Source organism: Balaenoptera acutorostrata, chromosome 9 (assembly GCF_949987535.1).
Source record: "Balaenoptera acutorostrata chromosome 9, mBalAcu1.1, whole genome shotgun sequence".
NCBI lineage: Eukaryota > Metazoa > Chordata > Mammalia > Artiodactyla > Balaenopteridae > Balaenoptera > Balaenoptera acutorostrata.
In genome coordinates this window covers 97,107,176-97,133,922 of record NC_080072.1, presented here as the reverse complement: position 1 = coordinate 97,133,922, position 26,747 = coordinate 97,107,176, and the positions used below count along the sequence as shown (strand labels likewise).

The following is a 26,747-nucleotide window of genomic DNA, read 5'->3' as shown; positions in this document are numbered from 1 at the left end:
GGGAGGAAAAGAAGGTGAGTAGGAGGTCACTGAAGGATTTGGACATTGGGGAAGGTAGAGGGGCAACTGTGTCCCACTTCCCTCTTCTGTTCTGGCCTGTTCCTCGGCCCCAGAGGTGAGGGCCACATTGGGAGTCCAGGTTCTAGGCTGGGCTGGGTCATGCTAGAATGGGCTGGCTGGAGCCCTTGGCCCTGTTTCCTCCAACTCCTCTTTCCATGCGTGTGGAGGGTCTGGAGGAGGTCGTGCTCTCTCTCCTGCACGGCAATGGGCCACTGATCCCAGGGAGGTCAGAAGACGCGGGCAGAGAGAACCGGCGGTGAGGTGCCGGGCTGGGCAGAGAACCTGGGTGTGTGGGCCCACGCAGCTGGGTGACGACATGCCGTGGCACCTGGGACATTAACTCTTTCACAGGGCTTGGCGCCTTTGTGTGCCTGTATCCCTCCCAGCAGCTCCAGCTGGGTCTCAGTAGGGTTATCTCAGTAAGGGTCTTATCGGTGGCCCAGACTAAGCCACCTCTCCCCGCCTTCTTCTCTCCCTCCCCCCGACCATGGCTCCCCTGGAATGAGGAGACTCCTCTAAGCTCAGCCCCCAGACCACAACTGGTGGTGGGAGGAGAGGAGGAGGAGGACGAGGGGGAGAAGGCCTGACCAGCTGGGGCCAAAAATGGTCCCCTGGGGTTGGATTGACTCTGCTTCCACTTGTGTCCGAGTGAGGCTTAGCACATGAGCCTCTGTGACCCATGCCCCTGCCACAAGGCTGGACCGGGCAGTGCTGATTCAGCGCTGCCAGCCAGAGGCCCGCTGCTCAGACTGTAAGTCCGGGAGGCCACACTCAACGGAGTGTCCTTGGTGACTCATTGCCCTCCTCACATCTGGCCTGGAGGGGGGAAGGGATGGGGCACTGACCTTTACACCCAGCCCAGGCTGGACTGTGCCTGATTCGGGCGTGTTGCAGGGAGGTAAAGCTTTCAGGGGTAAAACATGGCTCGTGCTTGATGAGCACTCACTCTGCTCCAGGCACCATTCCCGGCATTACTCAGATGATATCCCTGACTCCCCGGGAGGCGGGTACTATTCTATGCCCTGCTGAGGCAGACGGGGCTCAGAGAGGTTAAGTGACTCACCCAAGATCACACAGTCAGTACATGGGGAGCCCACACGCAAACCCAGGGCGTCCGGCTCCAGCACTGGAACCCTTAATAACTACTGCGTGATGGCATGGGCTGCTCCAGGAAGGAGTAGCTCCCTGACACTGGAAGTGACCATGGGTGGTGTGGGACACTGCTGGGTAGTGGGGACTCTGCAGAAGGGGTGCAAGCATCAGAGAGCCTTCCAGCTGTCTTCCATTCCATGATACAGCAAGCCACTTCTGGTATACGAAAAAATGGAGACATGGAAGTCAGGGTTAGCACAACTGTGGTCTATTCCAATGGCAGACCACTGGAAGCCCATCTACGTGCCAGGCACTGCACTCACAGAGGGCAGCCAACAGTGCGATACGATGGATCTCATCTCATAGTCTCTCACGGTGATGTGTGTGGTCCAGCAGAGGGGCCCAAGCTGACCAGGCTGTGTCGCCTTCTTGGTGGATAGCTTCCCGTGTGTGACCTCATTTGGAGAGAACGTTGGAAGCCCAAGTAGAAGATCTCCTGGACACCACCACCATCCCCTTCATCCCCTGGTGAGAGGCCCCCTGAGAGCCTCAGGTCCGGTGATTCATCACAAGCTGACTGCTCCCACCCAGGGAGTGTGGCTGGAGAGGTGGGCAGGAATCAGGCCTCGGGCCAGCCTGCCCCTCACCCTGCATCACGCCTGCCTGGTGACCCCCGGAGGGTTGGGTCTAACTCTGCCACTCTCACTGGAGCGGTGAGCACTCTACTGTATTCCCTGCTTTGATCCAAATCAGGAAAATAGTAATATTATTATTAACAACAATAACAACTAATTTTTAGTGCTTACTCTGTCAGGAACTATACTACTCACTTCACCAGCAATATCTCATTTAATATACCCAACAACCCCATTTTTCAAAGGAGAAACTGAGGCTCAGGGCTAGGCCAAGTTGAATCACTAGACCAAGGTGACACACTTGGCAGTGATGGGACATGAAGCACACTTACAGTTAACACCTTCAACACGGGACACCCCCCAACTCCACCCACCTTCCCAAAGGCTTGTAGGGGTCCCCTGCTCCTGGGTGCACCTTGACCAGAGCCCTGGATCTCAGCTCGCTGCCCGCACCTGTGGCCCTAGATGTCCCAGTCCAGAGTCTGGTGCTCTGAGATGGAGTCCAGGTTGGGGGGATGTAGGAGTGGGGGGCCACTCCTCACTGGAGCAGACAGAGGAGCTGTGAACTTTGCCTCCCCCTCACCCCCACCAAGCCTGGCACAGACTCAGAGCTGCCACAGGGCCTCTGGGGCATCAGTCCCAGGCTCAGGTGTTCCCTAGGCCTTGTTTCTCCCCCAGCTCATGGCCCCCCACCCATCCTCCCTTCAATGCTGGGTGGGGCACGGGCACAGAGCAGCTGCTTCTGACTGCTGCCTGAGCCCCAGTCTGCCGTCACCTTCCACGTTGCCTTAGGGTCACAAAAGTCCAAGAGGCCTCCTGGGAATGTGTCACCTTCCAACGTGGAGTCACAATGGGGAAGAAGGCGGGGAGGACAGCCCGGTGGGGATTTAAATGTCTGGCTGGCTCTGAGCTTCAATCAGTTCGAGCAGCAGCATAGGTGAGCTGCCTGAGAACCTCTCCTTTGGCTCCTCTGATCCAGGAAGGATCCAGTGCAGTAAGAGACTTTTCCAGCCCAGCAAGGAGCCCAGGATGTTCCTGAAGGCTGTGGTCCTGAGCCTGGCCCTGGTGGCTGTCACCGGTGAGTAGAAGCTGCCTTTGGATGGGACTTTCAGGCAGGACCCGTCTGTTGCAGCAGGCAGGGAAGGGTGGAGAGTCTGAGGCCAAGGTAAGAGGACAGTTCCGAGTGCCTGTCAGCCCACAGCTGGATGCAGGCAGCTGCCCGGTTGCCACCTGGCTCATAGGAGAGCTGGTCCATTCACAGCGGTGGGCCCCCTGGCATTGGTGCTATACCCGTTTTACATACCCCCATGGCTTCCAACTAGCCAAGCGCAGAGAAGGAAATCAGTGGCTGGGCTCCCCCCATCATCCGGCCTGCAGCTCAAGGCTGGTGCAGAGGGGCAGGGAAGGAGACAGGTCCTCATGAATTGCTCTGTTTTCCACCCAGGTGCCCAGGAGGAGGTCAGTGCCGACCAGGTGGCCACTGTGATTTGGGACTACTTCAGCCAGCTGAGCAACAATGCCAAGAAGGCTGTGGAACATCTCCAGAAGTCTGAGCTCACCCAGCAGCTCAAGTAAGAGGGGCAGAGCTTGCAAGGCGGAGCTTCTTAAAGGCCATGCAATGAGTGGGCAAGGGCTGAAATCGAAGGCAGGAGACCTGAGCTTAGGATACCCACTGCCCTGCCACCAACTCACTGGTGACCCAAGGTCTCCAGACCTGGGATCCACATATACAAACAGAAAAGTTGGGCTGAATAATCCCTGCTTTAACTTTCTAGAGCATGACGAATGACCACATCTTAGTATTGAGGCTCGCAGAAGAAAGGAAGGGAAAGAAATGTCGTGTGAGCTGGCTTCTAATACATTCCAGAAGGACAAGCCTCTGTGAAATCATGGGAAGGGAGGTGGGGATATTTGGCAAGCTTCTGAGGGTGGGCACATGGCATGGAAGCCAGCACCCGGTATAGCTAGAAGATGCTGGAAGAGGTCCAGAACATAACATTCTACTGGAGAATGTGATCTCTGTCACAGCACACCTGGGCTGGGGAGGACCTCGGAGTCCACACTTTTTACTTTACAGGTAAGCAGAGGAAAGCAAGCTGCTCCAGGTCCCATGATAGGTAGATACTGTGACTCAAGCTCAGGGGGAGACTCAGAGATATAAGTTCAATGTTAATACCTTAGTCTATTACATCCATTTGCTCAAATCATGATCCACCATAGGGAAGGCCACAGGCGAAAGATGGGTGAACTCAGTACCCTGCACACTCACCTGTCCTAGGCAGGTGTGTGTAAGGTGAGTGCTATGTAAGGAGTCAAGGTCCTGGCATGGAATGCCAAGCATGACGGTGGCCCCCTTGTGTCCTTCCGCCCCAGCACCCTCTTCCAAGACAAACTTGGGGAAGTGAACACCTACACGGATGACCTGCAGAAGAAGCTGGTGCCCTTTGCCACGGAGCTGCACGAACGCCTGACCAAGGACTCAGAGAAGCTGAAGGAGGAGATTCGGAATGAGCTGGAGGAGCTGCGGGCCCGGCTGCTGCCCCACGCCAGCGAGGTGAGCCAGAAGATTGGCGACAACATGCGCCATTTGCAGCAGCGCCTGGGGCCCTACGCGGAGGAGCTGCGCACCCAGGTCAACGCCCAGGCCCAGCAGCTGCAGCGCCAGCTGACGCCCTACACCGAGCGCATGGAGGCGGTGCTGAGGCAGAACATGGACAACCTGCAGGCCTCGCTGGCGCCCTACGCCGACGAGCTCAAGGCCAAGATCGACCAGAACGTGGAGGAGCTCAAGGCGCGCCTCACGCCCTACGCCGACGAGCTCAAGGCCAAGATCGACCAGAACGTGGAGGAGCTGCGCCGCAGCCTGGCCCCCTACGCGCAGGACGTCCAGGGGAAGCTCAGCCACCAGCTCGAGGGCCTGGCCTTCCAGATGAAGAAGCACGCCGAGGAGCTGAAGGCCAAGATCTCGGCCCGCGCGGAGGAGCTGCGGCAGAAACTGGCGCCCCTGACCGAGAGCGTGCGCGGCAACCTGAAGGGCAACGCCGCGGAGCTGCAGAGGTCGCTGGCCGAGCTGAGCAGCCACCTGGACCAGCAGGTGGAGACGTTCCGCCACACCGTGGGGCCCTACGGCGAGACCTTCAACAAAGCTATGGTGCAGCAAGTGGAGGAGCTCAGGCAGAAGCTGGGCCCCCTGGCGGGGGACGTGGAAGACCACCTGAGCTTCCTGGAGAAGGACCTGAGGGACAAAGTCAACACCTTCTTCAACACCCTCAAGGAGGAAGAGAGCCAGGCCCACGCCCTCACCGCCCAGGAGCAGATGCTGGCCCCTTTGGCGGGCTGAGCTGCCCCCGGTGCTCCTGCCCCACCACTGACACCTGCCCTGCCCTGCCCCCTGTCTGTCTGTCTGTCCCAAAGCATTTCTTGTATAAACCCGTGGATACCTGTCCAGTGCAACGTGACACTGCCTCTCGCTACTCAATAAAGCTGCTGAGAAGCTAGCCCAGTCTGGTTACAATATGAACTCTTGGTGTTGCAGGGCCTGAGATGACAGCTTTGCAATGCTTGGCAGGGGGCTGCCAGGGGATGCTTAGAGGGACACGGAGGGCTGGGAGGTGCGATGGGGGGAGGGGTGAGGGCAGGGCGTGCTGGGAGAGGTGTGGGGATAGCTCTAAGGGGGAGGTGGATAAAGATGTCACGTGTTATCCACAAATGAAATATGCAACCCACTTATATTCACTTAGCCAACAAATGTCTTCAATTAAGTACATTCACCTCGTTGTGCAACCATCACTACCATCCATCTCCAGAACTGTTTCATCTTCCCAGCTGAAACTCCATACCCATTAAACAGTAACTTTCCCCCCGGCCCCCGGCAACCACTACTTTCCGTCTCAGTGAGTTTGCCTGCTCTAGATATTTCTTGTATGTGGAATCATAGGCACCAGACAATGAGCAAAATAGCTTTTGTGGAGCATCGGTCTGACAATGTGCTTCACTCTGAGAGGGCCACCGAGGTAGTCAGGACGTGGTCTTTGGCTTTGGAGAGCTCACGGCACAGTGGGGGAGACTGTCCCTCCTGGCAGAAGCTCTTTTGTGCCTTTAACCTGACTTATTTATGTGAATTTTGATTTATTCTACCCCACCCCGTCACACTTCCATTATATCGATTCATGCTTATTTCAGAAATTTCTTGACTGCTAAACCCATGGTCTCCAGAGTTGAGGAAGGCGGCCTAGAGACCATAGAGAAGAGGGGATGCCCACTACACAGAAGAAAGAAATCTCTAAACCTAGATGGTAAATTCATCAGGTCTCCTCTCCGGAGAATGGGATTTTTCTTTCTACTTTATAGATTTATGTAGTGTTGGGACTTTAAGATAATGTTTCAGTATTAGTTTTTTATTGTGGTAAAATATATATAACATAAAATTTGCCATTTTAACCATTTTAAGTGTACAGTTTAGTGGCATTAATTACATTCACAATGTTGTACAACCATCACCACTATCTCCAAAATTTCTTCATCACCAAACAGAAACTCTGTATCCATTAAGTAATTCGCCATTAACACTCCCCCATTCCACCTCTTGGTAATTGCTTGTCTGCTTTCTGTCTCTTAGAATTTGCCTATTCTAGATAGATCATGTAAGTGGAATCATACAATAGTTTTACTTTTGTGTCTGGCTTCTTCCACTTAGCATAATGTTTTCAGGATTCACTCCTGTCGTAGCATATATCAGAATTTCATTCCTTTTGACGACTGAATACTATTCCATTGCATGTATAGATCACATTCTGTTTATCCATTCATCTGTCTGTGCACACTTGTGTTGCTTCCACCTTTTGGCTGTTGTGAAGAATGCAGCTATGCATATGGGAGTAGAAATACCTCTTCAAGTCCCTACTTTCAATTTTTCTGTGAATATACTCAGAAGTGGAATTGCTGGATCACACGGTAATTCTGTTTAATTTTTTGAGGAACCTCCATATTGTGTTTTACAGCAGCTACAGAATTTTACATCCCCACCAACAGTGCACAAGGGTTTGTTTTCTCTCGTCTTTTCCGACACTTGTTATTTTCTGTTGTTGTGTTTAAAAATAGCCATCCTAATAGTATTACTTTAAAAACTAGAAACAAACAAACAAATAAATAAATATTCACCAGAGTTTCTCCAGGACCCGGTTTTTACCACCTGGCAAGACTGAAGCACTTACACACAGGAGAACTGAGCACTGAATCCCTTGCGAGTGGCAGGGGAGGGCGTTTTCTGGACTCCGGTGCAGCCCACATCAGTATCTCCCCATGGTCCTCCCAGAGCCCGCACAGTTTCAGGCCTGAAGCTCCCCCAACTACCTCTGGCTCCTCGGGTGAACTGGAGATAACAGACTCTTCCGTGCACATGGGTGAGTGCACCAAACCGAGGGTCGACCAGCACCGGTGTGGGCCAGGCTAAGACGTTAGCCATACCCCTGCACCCTTCCACAAAGCTTGAAGGTAAAAAGTCATCCGAGAACGTCCGAGGGGTCACGGCCCCTGAAGTCTCTGGTGGTTGGCATGGCCCTGATTAGGGAGAGAAGAGCACAACAGGGTAAAGGGGGGCGGGGCCCGCTCTCCTCTTGAACCCACAGGGCATTGCTGCTGTTGAGGGATTGCCCAGCTGGATCAAAAGCAGCTCCCGCATGGGGACACAGTGTTCTCTTGGCATTATCATAGGACACCTTGTGCTCCCGGGAAGAGGAGCACAGGCAGTGGTGCACCCTGGGGAGAGAAACAACAAGCGTGGGGTTATCCAGGGACTTCTGTATCTGAGAGCACCAAGAGTGGGACCATGTTACGTCGCTGTGTGATGACAAGCAGCTAATAATGGAGACCTCAGAATTGCCCGTGGCAGAAGAACGAGGGTGTGAGTTGCTGGTTCTGAGATGGTGGCTTAGTGGTACGGTGAGTAAAGAACTAAGACCTAGAAGAACAAGATCACAGGACGTTAGGATTGGAGGGATCTGTCTTGTCTCTCAGCCCAGTTCCTTTGACAGCATCTCTAATAAATATCCTAACTCTACACTAACAGACTCTTGAGGTCAGGCACCCCACTCGTTTGTTCATCATTGCACTCACAGCGTGGTAGCCAGCCTCTGAGATTGACCCTCATCTCTGGTACTCATGACCTTGTGTGGCCCCTCTCACATTGAAGAGGGCTGACCTAGGTGATCAATAGGCTTTGTGAAAGTCATGGTATATGAATCCCAAAGCTAGGGCATAAAGGCCATTGTGGCTTCCATACTGCTTTCTCTTAGACCGTTGACTCTGAGGGAAGACAGCCACCATGTTGTGATGTTGCGACGACACTCAGGCAGCCCTGTGGAGGGGTCCACATAGGAAGGAACTACAGCCCCTCCTCAACAGCCAGCACCGACTTGCCAGCCATACGAGTGAGCCACCTTGGAAACAGATCCTCCAGCCTTGGTCAAGCCTTCAGATGAGTGTAGACCCAGGCAACGTCCTATTTGCAATCTCATGACAGATCCTGAGCCAGAACCACACAGCCAAGCCACTGACCCACAGAAACTGTGAGGGATCGTAAGACATTCAAGTTGGGGGTGATTTGCAATGCAGCAATAGCTAACTAATACACAGTGCCTAGCCCAGTGCCCAGCACATGGCCATCATGCAATCACTGAGTGAATGAATCCTGCTTAGTATTGAACACCTCCACTGACAGCCAACTTACCGCCTCCCCAAACAATTGATTCTATCTTTGGACAACTCTGTTCAAGATTATCAAAATTTAAAAAATTAAATGGCTTCTTTCTCAGTCCAGCTTTGTTCTAATTTTTACTCCTCTTTTGAGCTACAGAATAATTACAATTCCTTCATACACATGTTCTGCCCACAGGAAATCTATCCAGAGACTCCTTGCATGAAAACCCAAACCTTGTGGACAAAATTGAGCCTGAGATGTGTCATACTTCACAGCTGCCTTGGGATGAAGAATCTTGGTTGGTTTCTGAGAGGGCAGAGGTCTTGTCTATCTTGTTTATTATTCTTGTATAGTCAATGCCCAGCACAATGACTTAGCAGGTGCTCAATAAATATTTGTTGGATAAATGAATGAATTTAATAAATCTTTATTCTCTTGCTCAGTTGTACAGTATATGTATGTTCATCTTTACCAGGTAATGCTAAATTGTTTTCTAAGATGATTGTACCACTTTTTCTCAGTCGTTTCCAGTAATAGGACCTTCCTGGACAAGTCTTCTAATTTTCTTTTCACTCATTTCTTCCATCTCTGCATGCTCTCCTTTCTGGGAGATTTCCTCACACTTTATTCAGTTTTCTGTTTCTACAATTGTGTTTTTAATTTGCAAGTGCTTTTTAAAAAAATTCTGTGAATGTTCTTTTGTAGTATCTTGTTCTTGTTTCATCATTGTAATATATTCTTTTAACTCTCTGATGATATTAATGGTATTTTTAAGTGTTCTTCTGTCTGCATAGTCTCAGTTTTCTTCAAGTTCCTTTTTAAATGTCTGTTTGTTTTGGTCTCTGTCTTTCATGTTAGGATCTTTCCTCAAATGCCTGGTAAACTTTGCTTATCCGCTTAAACTGCAGAGTGGGGATTTGAAAGCTGATTTGAAGCTCCATGTACATGAGTACATAGTATTGTTGACTGTGAGCTTCACTGTTGGGTGATCCACTGGAAAGTTTAGTTAGGGAACCCCCAAAGTAAAAGTAGTTAGGTATTTTCCTTTGAGCAGGTCATGTTTCCCTAGGAAGTTTCTCCTACTCTCCTGCCTGGAGGGTAAAGGCCTGGATACCAGTGTTCCCGGGCCCAAGTGGAAGAAGCAGGATGGGGCTCAGCATTCAGAGGGCACACTTTGATTTCATCCCTCTATTTCTGGTACAGTACCCCTGTCCTCAACTCTGCCAGACATTCTCTTTCCACAGATATTCGGTCTTCCCCTTTTCAGAGAATAAACCTCCAATCTTCTGCCAAGGTGAGAGAGAAAAGCTAAAGCTTTCCCAGCTCTTTAAATAGTTTTAACCAGTCTTTCATATTTTACAACAGCCTCTTCATTCACTTCTATTTTCAGTGGTAGCTGGTGCCTCCAGGTCAGGGCTGGTATGTATGGCTGTGCAAGCTGTGCAGGGCATAATTCCGAGTGCACCTTTCCCGCACTGTAGACATCGTGGAACTGTATATTTATTATGACAAACTTCTGGTAGATGGCAGTAGAGTGTCTTGAGAAAAGGGAGGGTATTACTAATTCATACACGGGTGTAACATTGGCTAGCAGAAGATTTACTACAATTCCTTAACATTTTGAGAATTCAGTGCAATAACTCAGGTCGGCCCTCATCTTTCCCCACTGCCAACTTCAGATCAGTTTGCTCAGGCCTGCTAAATTAGTTGCAACTGGTCTGTCTGCTTTCTAGCTTTCAAAATTTTGCTGTGGTCTTTTTTTCCATTCTTTTTGTCCCTATGGGTCTACATCTTTTCTAAAAAGAAAAAAAATCTTTTCACTATATTTTGAGGGAGGTTTCAGAGAAAAGTGAAATTAGAGACATGCACTCAATTTGTACCTGAAAATCCGTGAAAGTAACAGAGACAGAAAATGCCTGAAGGCTTTGTGGTGCATCTTTCCTTTAGAGTCTAAGCCACTGGTTCCAACCTGGGAGGTTAACTGATCCTAACACTGGGAGGCCTCAGTATTACTGCAAAGGGTTTGTGAATAGGGATATACCTGTTTAGAAAATGTTCTTCCACTTAAAAATTAATGGTACGGGAATAACCACAGAATGCATGCATTTAGCTATAAAAGTGTTCATTACATTGCTGTTTATAATTTTAAAAATTAAGAAAACACAATGTACAAGAGGAGATTGTTAAATTATGATATGTGCACATTAATCTCTATTAAAAATCATATTGTGAATGAACATTAATTGACATGGATTGTGAGTATGACATATTCTAAACAATAAATCAGGCTACCAAACAGTCTGAGTGCATAAAAATAAATTTGTAAAAAAAAATCTAAACATATGCCTAGATTAAAAAAAAATTGGAGAATATACAAGTGCTGATGGTGGGAATATAGGTGATTATATATATATATATTTTGCTTATCTGCAATGTATGCTTTTTCTATATTGTATTTTTTTAAGTATTAATGAAATAAAAAGCTGTTCATTAATGTTAGTTAATATTTTAATAGACAGGACTTCCTACTAAAAAATATCAGGCACTCTTAATCCTATCCACAGATCTTATTACCAGAAGCTTAGATATTTGGGCTTCCTCACCTTGATCTTATGCAAAATTGCCATCTCTCAGTGACTTTTTAACACGATTCAAAAGTCCTTGTATACAAAGTCCCATCGAGATGTTTATTTTGCAACTCATGTTTGGCAAAGCTTTATTTTGTTTTTGATTCTGGTCTGTTTCTTTCTTCTGCTTGCGACAATTATGTAACTAACTGAATTTCCCTCTTCATGGATTTCCAGGAAACCCAAAGCCAACGTGAAAGTCAACTATTGCAACTTTGTCATCCCTTATTGCTTGTGCTTGTGTTCTTCAGGTCTTGTGCTTTCTCAGGTCATGATTTTCTTCTACAATTTTTATTTTCACTGGTCCTGAGGGTCTTCTCTCTTTCTCTCTCTCATCGTCATCATCATCACCATCGCCATCATCATCATCATCATCATTTCAGTTTTCACTGCCAGGAGCCTCAAACCTTTGTTGATGAAGGAGGGTTTACATAAGCAAAACCCAAACAACTAAAATCCTTATCTTTTTTGGCCCCCATCACTGTGTTGACTCAGAATGTGCTCAGTACATTTTGTGGTATCAGAGTCCATGTCACTGGTCCCACCTAGCTATTGCACCACCAGTAGGTGTTTCTGACACAAACATCTAGTTGTGGGGCATTTCTGAGGCACGATGGATCATGGCCTGTGGAGGCCACAGTTGACAAGGCTAAAGACCTAAGGACCTGGTGTTCCAGCCATAACTAGAGCTGCTTCTACCTCCGTAGGGGACAGGAGAGAAGGGGCACTGAAGGGGGCATATTTAAGTGTGGGATGGGACAAGGAGGGAGGGGTGGACTCCACTCCCTGTGATGACTTGGCTGTCCTTTCCCTGGCTGGCCCTGAGCCACTGTTCCTGTCCCCAGGTCAGCTTACACATGGACCCTGGCTCCCCTGTGTTTCAACAGCCCTCTTTCTACCAAATCATAAATCCCTGGCACCTGGCTTTCTACTGAGCACGTGGGTCTCTGGGTCCCCCAGTAAGGTGTGTAGAGGCTTTGTGTGGTACCGGCTCCACGAGCAGGGTTCTCTCTCATCCTGAGCATGAGTTGGCGTATTGAGCATGGACTTCAGAGTTAGACAGACCCAGGATTGGCCCAGGGCAAGACCCTGGCAAGTTCCCGAATCCCTCTGAGCCTCAGTTTCTCTGTAAGTAAAATGAGGATAACAATACCTACCTCGGAGTATTGATTTGAACATTACAGATGATAAAGGGTAAATACCAGGCACATGGGAGGTGCTCAATAGAAGGGCTATTGTTATCAAGTATTTTCAAATCCTACTGGGCCAGACTCTGAGGGGCAGAGGGACGTGCAGATGTGCTCAGGCTACCTTCCTACCACCACACTCTAGCCATACTGAGCCCTTCATTCATACTATGGATTGCATAGCTTCTGGCCTCCACGTCTTTTCTCTTGCTGGGCATGCTGCTTCTTCCCTTCGTCACCCGGAGAACTCGTCCTTTGCTGTGTAGCACTTGGAACATCCCTGGGCTCACAGTGTAATCTAGTTGGGTGTTACTTGGTACCGAGTTCATCTCCAGACCCAGCGGGGTGTCTGGAACACAGTTAGTGGTCCCACCCTTGAGGTCCCAACCATGTCAGTCTCAGTGTCAGCGGCTGCCTTCCTCAAGGCTTTGGACATGTTGGATGCAACATGAACCTCTCTTCTAAACCCACTGTGCCTCGCATCCCTTTCATTCCTGGTCACAGCCCCAAAGAAAGGCTCTCTGGAAAGATGAACACTCCTACTCTCTCCTGCATCCTTCTTTGTTTATTCTCTCTACCCAACACCCCAAAGTTCTCTTCCCTCCTAATTTTCCCACTGCCCCATGGATCAGATGCCTCTGCATCTTCAGCCTTGCCTAGAACTCTCTCCACTTCCTGGCCCTTGTGGGAACTTGGCCTTCGTGCAGGATGCCTGCTCCCTGGTTTCTCCTGCAACCCTCCTTCACAGAGGCAGACGATTCGCAGCCCCGTTGCTGTTTCCAGACCACTGACTCCTGGAGGCTGGCTCCACCTGGCCGTGCTCCCTCATTGTTGACCTCCACATTCACTACAGGCTTCAGCATCTGGCTCTTAGTTGACCATCTATCTCTTCTCCTCGGAGCTTGCCTTCCTGCCTGTGACATCATGTATGTGGAAAACCCATCCAAACACCTTCCCTCTCAACTCCTTGACCTCCTCAGTTTCAGCATCCTTTTCCTCTGTCTCATTTCAGCCACAGTGCCCATCCTTCTGACCTCTCATTCGCTCTCATATTCACGGCTCCTGCTTCCATCGTTCCCATCCAGTGCATTACTTCAATAACTCTTTTGCAATTCTCTGGACCCTTTGTCCCCTTGTCTTTCTCTTTCATTTTCCTCACAAAAAGCTGGCTTCTGGGCTTCCCTGGCGCAGTGGTTGAGAATCCACCTGCTAATGCAGGGGACATGGGTTTGAGCCCTGGCCTCGGAAGATCCCACATGCCACAGAGCAACTAAGCCTGTGTGCCGCAACTACTGAGCCCGCGTGCCACAACTACTGAGCCCGCGTGCCACAACTACTGAAGCCCGCGCGCCTAGAGCCTGTGCTCCGCAATAAGAGAAGCCACTGCAATGAGAAGCCCGCGCACCGCAACGAAGACCCAACGCAGACAAAAATAAAAATAAATAAAATAAATAAATTTATATATAAAAAAAAAAAGCTGGCTTCTGCTTTTTCAACTTCACCTTATGGAACCCTGTTAGAGAAGACTGTGCTATGATTTACGCCACTGTAAATTCAGGCCTCCAGCTTTTAGTGGGCCCTTGGCTAGTCTGTTAATTAAGACTTCTATGAGTTCCTACTCAATTCTCTCTCCTGTTCCCCCAAAACAGCTATACCAAAGGTCCATTCAAGCCCCTTCCTTCCTTCATTTCTCCTCACTTCACTCTATCTGGCGTCTACATCCATGGAGCCATTGCATCTGCCTCTATTGGGCTCACCAGGAGCCTCTTGTGTACAAAACCAACGATACTCTTCAGCCTTTATTTCCTTTATCTCTCCATCAATTTGATCTCTTGCTTTTTATTTTTAAAATTTTACAATGAAATATTTCAAACATACATACAAGTACATGTGGCACAGTTATTTACATCCATGCACCCCTTTCCAAGAGTCAACAAATATTAACGTTCATGTTTTAGAATCTTTTTTTAAAGGAATAGAATCTGACAGATATAGTGAAAGTCCCTCCCCATTTCCTTTCTCTCCCCAAAGTCTACCACTAGCCTGAAGTTGGTGAGTTTCCTTTCCATCCATGGTTTATTCTTTTATATATATTTATGTAACCAAAATGATATGCAGTATTGTTTCGCATGTTATAAAATTTTAAGTGATTAATATAAAATTGTTTGTATCCTCCTGCACATTGCTTTTTTCCACTTTACATTATGTTTGGGAGACATATCCATGTTAATACATATATATCAAACAGTTTATTTTTACCAGCTAATGTTAATACTCCATTCTGTGAATTTACCATCATTTATTTGTCCATCTATTTATGACATTTAGGTTGTTTCCCTTTCTTTTTCTTTCCTTCCTTGCTTCCTTTCTTTTTCTTTCCTTCCTTGCTTCCTTTCTTTCTTTCTTTTTCTTTTTTTGCTATTAAAAATAATGTTTGGATTTCCCTTGAGGTATGTACTTGTGATGGTAAAGATTCTCCGCTTCCTGAGATGTGCAGAGTTCTTTATATATCAAGTTTGTTGACTATTATTCACATCATTTTTCTGTGATTCTATCAATTTTGAGAAGATGGCACTAAAATCACCTATCAAATTTGTCAAGTTCTCTTTGAGACTCAGCAGTTTTTTGTTTATGTCTTTTGAGACTATACGGTTAGGTTTTTTTTTTTTTTAATAGATCTATTTATTTATCTTTGGCTGCGTTGGGTCTTTGTTGCTGCACATGGGCTTTCTCTAGTTGAGGAGAGCGGGAGCTGCTCTTCGTTGTGGCGCGCGGGCTTCTCTTGTTGCAGAGCACAGGCTCTAGGTCCGCAGGCTTCAGTAGTTGTAGCTCGTGGGCTCTAGAGTGCAGGCTCAGTAGTTGTGGTGCACGGGCTTAGTTGCTCTGCGATATGTGGGATCTTCCCGGACCAGGGCTCGAACCCATGTTCCCTGCATTGGCAGGCAGATTCTTAACCACTGCACCACCTGGGAAGTCCCTACTGTTAGGTTTTATCTTTTCCTGGTTAATTTTTCTTTCTATTAATCCTTTTTGCCCCAAAGCTTATGTGTTCTGATATTATATTGTCATACCTGCTTTCTTTTGATTAATTTTTGTCTGGTATGTCTTTTTAAAGCCTTCCACCCTCCCCCCACCCTTTGTTAAAGGTTACTTTCTCTGACATTATGTTAGAGGTGTGCCTCTTTAAATAGAAAATGTCTGGAATTTTTGTAAAGTCTGATGTGAAAATAATAATAATAACAATAGTAAATTCTTACACAGCACTTACTATGTGCCAAGCATTGCTCTGAGTGCTTTTATTTTATTTTTAAAATATATTAAAGCATTTATTTCCCAAAGAACCTATGAATTATACCATACTATATGTTATAATTATCCCCATTTTACTAATAAGGAAACTGATGCACAGAGAAGTTAAATAACTTTCCCAAGGTCAAAGAGCTAATCCATGTCAGCATTTTAACCCAGGCAGTCTAGCTCCAGATTTGATGCTCCATGGGCTGGTTTAATCTGTTTCCTTTTATTGTGATTGTTGATTTATCTCTATCATATTATTTTATATTTTCTATTTATCATGGTATTTCTTTGCTTCTTTTATCTTCCTGCTTGTACTTCTATTTGTTTTATTGTATTCCTTTAAAAAATAATTTTATGTACCTTTAAATTCTGCTTTTATTTCATCAAAGTACACAGTTTTAAAAGTCCAGCAAGCCTACAAGTTAGTATAAAAAAACAGAAGTCCTGGGCTTCCCTGGTGGCGCAGTGGTTGAGAATCTGCCTGCCAATGCAGGGGACACGGGTTCGAGCCCTGGTCTGGGAAGATCCCACATGCCACGGAGCAACTGGGCCCGTGAGCCACAGTTACTGAGCCTGCGCGTCTGGAGCCTGTGCTCCGCAACAAGAGAGGCCGCGATGGTGAGAGGCCCACGCACCGCGATGAAGAGTGGTCCCCACTTGCCACAACTAGAGAAAGCCCTCACACGGAAACGAAGACCCAACACAGTCATAAATAAATAAATAAAAGAACGTGAATTTCTAAAAAAAAAAAAAAAAAAACAGAAGTCCCTCAAGCTCATCCCCATTTTCCACTCTGCAAAAACAACTTTTGGCTCTTAGAAAATCTTATTACTCTGATGTTTCAATTTTAGCTTTATCCTATCTTCAGGCTTATGATTATCCACTAATGGTCAATGAAAATTGGGTTCTCTTCCACATATAAACAACTTGTACACATCACACACACACACACATACATTCTATCCCCTGCCTTCCTGAAATGAAGCAGGACCCTGTGGGGCTCTCCTGGCTTCAAATCCTTTCCGTGTCCCCCATTTCTTGTTTGAAGGAAAAAGGCTCCAGCCTCCTAGACCTTCCCTGAGTTCCAAAGGTTAGACTTAAACAGTTACTAATTAGGGAGGGGAGGTATTGCTGAAACAAAGGAGGAGCAGACAAGAAACAATGGTGCAGGGATAAAGCAGTGTCCTGGTTGTCCTCAAGGAATATACCTATACATACATATCTTTCAGTTCTTCTGCAGAAATGGGGTCCCCACCCAGGTGGAGGATGGTAACTTCAAGCTGAGCACAAGATTCCTGGAACACAGCCTTGTTACCCCACAACCAACCAATCAGAAGAAAGTCACACACCCTTCATCCCTCACCCCAAATTTTGCCTTTAAAAACTTGTACCCTCAAACCATTGGGGATTTAAAGGTTTCTGAGCACGAGCTACACATTCTCCTTGCTTGGCCCTTGCAATAAACTTTTCTCTGCTCCAAACTCCGATGTTTCTGTTTGTTTGGACTCCCTGTATGTCAGGCACATGAACTTGCGTTCCATAACATCTTCTCTTTCTCGTTGTGAAACAGGAGGGAAGGAGGCAGGGCACAACCTTTGAAAGAATGACATAACCCAAGGACATGACATAAAGTGATAAGAACCAAATGGGTCCAAGATGGTGGACAAGTCGACTTCCACTAGACCTTGAGCCTTAGTACAGGCTCACATCAGCAAGCTAAATGACACGCCCACAGGTGCCATGACAGTTCCAAGACTGACCATAAGGATCAAAAAGTGGGCAGTGGCCCAATTCCTGGAAATCCCAGCCCCTTCCTAAAATAGCTGGAATACTCCTCCCACTCATTAGCCTATGAAATTAACCCCTTCTTTAAAAACTGACAACCCCATACCCTGGTGTCTTTCTCACCTTCTGAGATGGCCCACACTCTGTCTGTGGAGTGTGTTTCTCTCTAAATAAATCCACTTGTTACCTATCGCTTTTTCTCTCACTGAATTCTTTCTGTGATGAGACATCAAGAACCTGAGTTTCATTAAATCCTGAAACCAGGTGTGTGATCTCAGTTGGAAGGCTGCGGGTTTTGGCTGGGTTTGAGTCCCAGCATGTGGGTTCAAGTCCCAATCTGAGGTACACGGTTTCATTTGTGGTCATGAAAAGTCACGATGAAGTGCTTTTGTGTGGGTCTATTTGCAACCACTTCCTTAGGCATGAGAGTACTTGATAGGCCCTTTCAATCTGGAAATTCATTTCCTGAATAATTTCTTTGATGGTTTCCCTTATTCTGTCTCTTGCTGGAACTCTTATTGTCTGAATGTTAGACCTCCTGGATTGTTTCTCTCACCTTCTAAATTTTCTCTTCTCTTTACCAACTTTCTTATCTTGCAACCTTTCTATTGAGTTTTGGTTTGTTTATTTTGATTAGTTTCATTTCTGTTACATTTTTTAATTTCCAAGAGCTTTTTTTTCTGGCCATCCATCTTGACATTTAAAGAAAAATCCTATTGTTTTATGGTTAAAGTATCTTCTTCTTCTTCTTTTTTTTTTTTACCACACTGCATGGCATGTGGAACTTCCCCACCCAGGGATGGAACCCATACTCCCTGCACTGGAAGCACAGAGTCTTAACCACTGGACCACCAGGAAAGTCCTAAAATATCTTTTCTTACATCTCTCTGCATTTTTCTTTTTTTCTTTTCTTCTCCCTGCAAAGACTCTTCCTCTACATTGCTGTTTTCTATTTTTTATTTTGGCCCACATTTTTCATATGAGACTCTCCTTAGATATGCTATGATTCGTTCTTTTTTTTTAAAATTTTGAATTGTATTTTATTTTTTTATACAGCACGTTCTTATTAGTTATCTATTTTATTCATATTAGTGTATATATGTCAATCCCAATCTCCCAATTCATCATACCACCACCCCTACCCCGCCACTTTCCCCCCTTGGTTATGCTATGATTCTTGATTGTCTGCTTATGTTTATAAGGGGGAAACCCTTAGGGAGCTGATACACGTACTATAAAGCTCTAAAGTAAAACAGTGTGGTAGTGGCATATGAAGAGACAAACCAATAGAACAGAATGATGAGTCCTGAAATAGGCCAAAGAACAAATGGAAATTTAGTATGTGAGAAACAGTAGATCTTGAATAATGGGGAGATAGTATTGAAACAACTGAATAGCTATTTGGGAAAAGATAAAGTTGGATTCATTCCTCATGCCAGACACTCCAAATGCACGAGAGATAAATGAGAGATGAATAAACTCCAAATGCATGAGAGATCTAAATGAAAAGATGAAACCATACATGTACTTAAGAAAACATAGGTGAATTACTTTATAATTTGACTATACAAAAATAAAAATATGTTGCAGGGCAAAAGATCAAATCACTCTAAGCAAAGTCAAAAGACAAACGATAGACTAAAAGAAACTATTTTATGTGTATTGTAGGTTAAAGCAAATTAATACATAAGAGAAAAGGAATAAAAAAATTAAAAAAAGAAAAAATCTGCAGTTTAAAATCTGAATTAGAAATATCTATATGAAATCATGTTTTTTTTTCCATATATTTCATACCTTTAGTTAACTGCAAAGGCCTACAAGCAAAGACAACCCAACAGCAATGCCAAGCACCGGAACCTGGTTTGGTAATACCATTCTCCACTAAAACAAACCAGGGCCCCCTGGAGATCCAGGTCTGGGGCAAACGAAGTACAAGGTGAGCTTGGGAAATCTAGTTGTATCAGAAATCAAGGAAGCACTCAAAGTGTCAACTTGATGGCTAAGGAATGCCCAGATAGCTGGTAAATATTATTTCTGGGTGTGTCTGTGAGGGTGTCTCTGGAAGAGATTAGCAGTGGATTGAGTAAAGAAGATTGCCCTCCCCAATGTGGGTGGGCATCATCCAATCATTTGAGGGCATGAATGAAACAAAAAGGCAGAGGAAGGGCAAATTTGGTCTCTCTACTTGAGCTGCAACATTTATCTTCTCCAGCTCTTGTATGTTGGAGCTCAGGCCTTTGGACTCTGATTGGGACTTAACACTATCAGCCCCCAATACTTGAGCTTTTGGGTTTGTACTGAGACTTACACCATTGACTCCCCTGGTTTTCAGGCCTTTGAACTAGAACCAGCTTTCCTGGCCTTCCAGCTTGCAGGTGGCAGGTTGTGGGACTTCTCAGTCTCCATAATTGTGTGAGTCTCCTTCATAATAAATCTCTTTATATATCTGTATACATCCTATTGGTCCTGTTTCTCTAAAGAACCCTGACTCATAAGTGGGGTGTGTTAAAAGAACACAGGAGGGACTTCCCTGGTGGCCCAGTGGTTAAGCATCTGCCTGCCAAAGCAGGGGACACGGGTTCGAGCCCTGGTCCAGGAAGACCCCACATGCCGTGGAGCAACTAAGCCCATGCGCCACAACTACTGAGCCTGTGCTCTAGAGTCCGTGTGTCACAACTTCTGAGTCCTCGTGCCACAACTCCTGGAGCCCACGCGTAGAGCCCGTGCTCTGCAACAAGAGAAGCCACCACAAGGAGAAGCCCGTGCACCGCAACGAAGAATAGCCCCTGCTCGCCGCAACTAGAGAAAAGCCCCTGCGCAGCAATGAAAACCCAACGCAGCCAAAAAAAATAAATAAAATTTAAAATCTTTAAAAACAAAACAAAACCCAGGAGCAGCTCGAAGGGGCTCCCACTGGCCAAATTAGGAAGAGTCTGAGCATCAAACGTGGCTATATTGCATTGTAATAACTGTGCATTATCATAAAAATTGAAAAAGAGTAATTCCCCGAGTCCATAGTGACAACCAAAAGAAAAATATAAAATTTAATTTGCCACCATTGAGGAGAATATTTTACCACCTCCTTCTTCTGTAAATTGGTCAAGGGAAAGAATTAAGCATTTACCCTGCTGCTGCTTCAGGAAGAACTGTAGTTCATCCCCATTGATAAGGGAGAGCTTTTCTTTACAGAATAATGTCAGCTAAAACATGTAGAAGGAATAATAGAATTAGAAAATCTCCAATGAAATAATCATTTCAGGCAAAGATCTTGAATGTGTGGTAAATTCATCAGGTTCCCAAGGACAGAGAGCCAAGGGATCACCTGCTAATTACAAAGGGAAAGAGCATGTCTTTACAACTAAGAGATCTCCTTTTCACTGCCTTGCTAATTGATGAAACTTAGGATCATTAACAGCGGGACAACTGGACACTGCATTTCTCCTGATGTGATGTAATGTGAAGTTCCTGCTTCCTCTTTAAAGGAACATAGCCTGAACATAACTGAGCCTTTAGACTTAGATTCCAGTTAATGGGGAATACAGAAGATAGAGAAACAAGGTTACTGACCTTACGAAGAAACAATCAGACAAATTAAGAATATGGCACATTCTACAAGACAACTGGCTTGGTCTTTTCAAATAGTTAACGTTATTTTTTAAAAAATAGGAAAAATAGTAAAGACTAAAGAGTACTTTAGTAACAACAAGGGACAATGCATAAATATTGACTGGACCTTTTTTTAAATTTAATTTTTATTTTATATTAGAGTATAGTTGACTTATTACAATGTTGTGTTAGTTTCAGGTGTACAGCAAACTGATTCAGTTATACATATACATATATCCATTGTTTTTCAGATTCTTTTCCCATATAGGTTATTACAGAATATTGAGTAGAGTTCCCTGTGCTATACAGTAGGTCCTTGTTGATTATCTATTGCATATATAGTAGTGTATATATGTTAATCTCAGACACCTTATTTATCCCTCCCCCCACCTCGATTGGATCTTGACTGAGAAAATAATAAAGCACTAATAAAAAGATTGTTAAATGACGAATGGGGAAATTTGAGCATGGACTGTATATTCAATGATATTATGGAATTCTTATTAATTTTCCTAGGTATGATAAAAGTACTGTGGTTTTGTGGAAGAGTGTCCGTATTTTTTAGAACATACAAGCTAAAGTTGTTAGAGGAAAAGTGCATGCTCTCTGCAACTTCAAATGGTTAGGCACACGTATAAAATACATATATATACAGAGAGAAAGCAAACATGGCAAAATATTAACAATTACTGAACCTAGATGGTGAGTATTAGGGTGATCATTGTACTGTTCCTTCAACTTTTCTGTATGTTGGAAAATTTCATAACAAATTAGAAGAAAAAACGAAGCTGATGTGAAGCCTTGAGTCCATGGGTCACTTTACAATGGACCATCTTGACCACAAAAATCCCCAAAAGTGTTTCTTTAGGTCTATTTTCTTGGCTTAGTCTAATTTCACAGGGAGAATATTCCAGTCTCCTTTCTGGAGGGTAAAGTCAAACAGGCCAACATTTTGGCCGAAAGGAAGGATGGTGTGTGGAAAGAGGAGTCTCATAACTTAATATATAAAATTTTACTTAAATCCTGTATTTTTGAGTACAGGAACCCTGGCCCCAACAATATCTTGTTTTTCCCAGGCCAGAGACCTGTTCTTTTACTCTCTCCAGAGAATAAACCTCTGGCTTCCTGCTGCTTTGGGGGAAGGACAGAAACCCAGCTGAGCAGAACTGGAGAGGAATCTGCTTCTCAAACAGACTCTCAACCATTTGCCACATTTTCAGCCCCACTGCCACCCATGTTTCCAGAAGAATCTGTTGCTGCTAATGTCTGAGCTTTTGGGAGTTCAGTAATATCAATCAGGGGGTTTCTTGCCTTTCTCCACTGCTGCTTCAAAATTCATCTTCTCAGGTGTGTTTAGTTACTATCGTTTGACTATCTAGAAGCTTTCCAGCTTCCAAAATTTCTTTTGTCTCCTATTCTCTTTGTGGGTTTATGCATTTTTTTTAAAGTGCACTTTAATGTCATTTTATTGGGATTTCAGAAAAGAGCAGAGGCTAATGCACACAGTCAATCCACCAGCCTTTACTAGAAGTCAATCTGATGTTCTTTAGTCTCTTTTTCCCATTTGCTGGTTTGAAAGTTATGTATTCTTTGTATCTTTAATAGGTTACTCCTGAAATTTTAATCCTCCCACTTGACTTAAAGTCTAAAGATAATCAATATTCTTATCTTCTTCCTGAGTAATGCAAAGACTGCAGCATGCTTTCACTTTGACCTCTCCTTTCCCATTCTCCACGTGATTTTGGTCTAGTCAATAATATTTTAGTTCCTCGTTGTTTACAACACCTTCTCTAAAGCAATCCCTTCATTAGTAATATTCATTGAGGCCCCTGCCATGTGACAAGCAGCATTCTGAGTGTCGGAAATACAGCAGTGACTAAGACAGACTAAACTATGTGTAAAAATGTTTCATGTTAGGTTGAACTATATGAAATTGCCAATATTTGACCAATTTTAGTTATAAAAAACTAATCTCATATGGGTTAAATATATGTATATTTAAATATATATACACACACATTTACATAAATACATGTAAAATCACCAATGCTTTTTTTTTTTTTTTTGGCTGCGTTGGGTCTTCGTTGCTGCGCACGGGCTTTCTCTAGCTGCAGTGAGCAGGGGATACTCTTCTTTGCGGTGAGCAGGCTTCTCACTCTGGTGGCTTCTTTTGTTGTGGAGCACGAGCTCTAGGCGCGTGGGCTTCAGTAGTTGCGGTGAGTGGGCTCAGTAGTTGTGGCTCGCGGGCTCTAGAGCGCAGGCTCAGTAGTTGTGGTGCACGGGCCCAGTTGCTCCGCCACATGTGGGATCTTCCCGGACCAGGGATCGAACCTGTGTCCCCTGCACAGGCAGGTGGATTCTCAACCACTGTGCTGCCAGGGAAGTCCCTGCTGTTTTAATTTACCTAAACATTTACTAATTTCATTGTTTGTTGCTTCCATGTTATTTGTATCCCACTCCTCTCTGGGTTTGTTTCCATTTCAGATCCTTAGTAGTCTTTCAATGAGGATCTGTAAGTGATAAACTCTCTCAGTCCTTCTCTGAAATTAACTTGTTATTCTTGAATAATAGTTTACCTGAGTATGATTCTTGGTTGGCCATTAATTTACCTTCAGTCTTTTGAAGATATATTGCTGATAAGCCAGTTGTCAGTTTAATAATTTTTATTTGTAGATCATTAGTCTTTTCTCTTTGGTTGATTTTAAGATACTCTGTCTTCAGTGTTCTGCAGATTCACTATAATGTGTCTTGATTTGCATTTGTTTTAATTTAATTTTAATCCTACTCAAGACTCAGGATGCTTCCTATAACTGACAATTCATGTCACATCTTTATTCAATTTTCAAAATTTCTCAGCCATCATCTTTTGAATATTGCCTGAAGTATCTCTATTCTCTTTGCAGAAATCCTGGTAGGGATATATTGGACTTTCCTATTCTGTTTGTGTCTGTTAACTTCCATTTCATATTTTCTTTCTCCTTATTTCTATGATTCTTTCTGGGTGATTTTCTCAGATCAACCTTCCAGTTTACTAATTCTCTTTCCAATTGTAGCTGAGTTTTTTTTTTTTTTAATTTAATGACAATATATTTCACTTTTAGATGTCCTATTTAATTCTTTTTCTTTTTGACAAATAATGCAAATAGATTGTCGTTCAAGACAAAAACACGATCGCACAGGTCAGTGCTTAACTTGTCTGGCTATTTTAATGCTGTGTTAAGCATAAATACCTTTCTTTTTGAATTGTATTTGAGATGTAAATTTGTTTTTTTAAGAAAGGGACTTCCATTAAGACTTGGTGATAGAAATATAAGCAATGTAGAAGGGATCCATAAAGAGCAGTTATTATATTATGATTATGTTCTATGTCCCTGGTGTGTTCGGAAAGGGAATCCAGGAACCGGTGCCACAGTGAGCGGAGACTGCTGCATCACAGCTTACACTCGAGATCTTGGCAGAGTACACTGAAGGAGGGCAACCTGCAGCACATTTTATACACTACGTACAATGAGGAGTCACTATTGCTCCTCTAAAGAACAGGTCACAAGAGAAAGACTGTCTAGGAGGTCTTCCCATTTGGTTCACATTGAGTTTTTATTTGAGATCTGTATACTTGTTTAATTCATGTGTTTACAGTAAAACTGCTGCTACAGAGCATTAAAGAGCAAGGTACCTTTTAATCGTTATAAAAATACATTTTAAAATTCTTTTTACTCTACAGTCAGATTATGTTGGCAATTCTTGGATGAAAAAACAACAACAAAAACAAAAACAGATGGTTAACTCTCTTCTAAAAATTCAGCTGTCTGTGAGTACCATGATTCTACACAACAGGGAGACAGTGAAGACAGGGAAGCTTGAACAAGTTCTGTGGAAATAATCTGGTTCAAGACACTTCAGAGGTGACCCTTCTTATGGCATTATATCTGGAGGTACAAAATATCAGGTTGTTCCACTGTTTGGTGACGTTAAGTTTGATCACTTGGTTAAAATGAACCACCAGATTTCTCCATTGCAAAAGTAAAGTTTAGCGATTTGATAAGTAATTTGTGGGGAGATAGTTTGAAGGCATGTGAGCAGCCCTTTCCTCAATAATTTTTCATTTAATGGTTTTAGCATTCATTGATGAACCTTGCCTGAATCAAATATTCACCGAGGGTTGCAAAATAGTGATTTTTAAAAAAATTACACCATTCCATTTACATGTATAAGCTGATTTCTTCTGTAAGTAAGAGCTTTCAGGGGACTGGTTTTTGAATCCAAAGACTTGAAAAAAAAGGTTTAACCTGAATCTAATGGTGAGGAAACGACTAGTCCAATTCAGATCACTTTCCAAGACATCTTATCTGGACGCTTCAAAAAAAGTCAATGTCAAGGGTTGGGGAATACTGTTCTAAATGTAAAGAGACAACAGAGGCATAACAACCCCATGAAATGTGTTGGATCCTGAACTTAAAAAGGAAAAAAGAGAGAGAAAACAGCTATAAAAGGCATTTTGGGAGAATTGGGAAAATTTGAATATATGGTATATATTACATGATAGTAAAGAATTATGTTAATATTCATAGGTGTGATAGTTGTATTCTGTTTATGTCAAAGTGTCCTTATTCTTAGGAGATGTATGTTGAAGTATTTAGGGTGAAGTGTCACTCTGCCTACAATGATTTAAAATGATTCCACACAGAAAGCACTTAACACATACACATATACAAATACCTCCAACCAACCCAAACATTTTAAAAACTAAGACTGTATCATCAAATAGGGAAGAATGAGTGTGTGTTGCATCTACCTATTGTATTAATCTAAGTTCAGTCAGAAAAACAGAAGCCACTCTATATTTTTCAAGTGTGAAAGGCTGTAATGTAGAAAATTACAGTTTTGTAAACTGTTGGAAGGGCTGGAGGAGTGACCATCTCAGCTTGCACTTGAAGGAGTGATTCTCAAAAGTTCACTTGTAAGTGGCTACAAATGGGAAGCTCACCTAATTATCTTAGTTTGCAAAACCAATGAGTGTGATTCTTAAGAAAGTCACCCAGAAGCTGCTTTAAACCCCAAGTCTGGCTATGCATCTGCCTGCAACAACCAATGAAGAATAATGGTCTCTCCTCTTCCATCTCACCCTGGTGACTCTAACCTAGGCCTATAGAGAGAAGGGGATTCTGGGAAATATGGTTCCAGGTGTCTCCTCTGCATCCCAGAAAAGACGTTAGAAGGGGTGGTGATGATGATGATTCACAGAAAATCCAGTGCAGCTATATTTTATAGCATAGCCTCAGCAGAAAACCATTAGGGTACCAGAAATGCTATTTAAAAATATTGTGGTAAAATATGCATAACATAAAATTATCATTTTTAAGTGCACAGTTCAGTGGCATTAAATACTTTCACATTGTTATACAGCCATCACCTCTATCCATCTCTAGACCTTTTTCCTCTTCCTAGACAGAGACTCTGTATTATTAAACAATTTATCTCTTCATCCCTCCCTCCCCCAGCCCCTGGTAACCTCTAATCTACTTTCTGTCTCTGAATTTGGCTATTCTAGGTACCACATGTAAGTGGAATCATACAAGATTTGTCCTCTTGTGTCTGACTTATTTCACTTAGCATAATGTCACCAAGATTCATCCATTTTTGTAGTATGTATCAGAATTCATTCCTTTTTAAGACTAAAAAATATTCCATTGTATATATGTGTATACCATATTTTGTTTATCCATTCATCTGTTGATGGACACAAGTTATGCAACCATCTACA

The 26,747-nt window shown here is 44.2% G+C and overlaps 1 protein-coding gene across 1 annotated transcript; it reads left to right on the top strand.

The window, feature by feature from the left end:
- Positions 1 to 2,679: 2,679 nt before the first annotated feature.
- APOA4 (apolipoprotein A4) lies at positions 2,680 to 5,284 on the top strand. Its single transcript, XM_007196554.3, has 3 exons — positions 2,680 to 2,865; positions 3,232 to 3,358; positions 4,161 to 5,284. The coding sequence occupies exons 1-3, from the start codon at positions 2,817 to 2,819 to the stop codon at positions 5,125 to 5,127; spliced, it is 1,143 nt and encodes a 380-aa protein (XP_007196616.2). The 5' UTR covers positions 2,680 to 2,816; the 3' UTR covers positions 5,128 to 5,284.
- Positions 5,285 to 26,747: the final 21,463 nt, after the last annotated feature.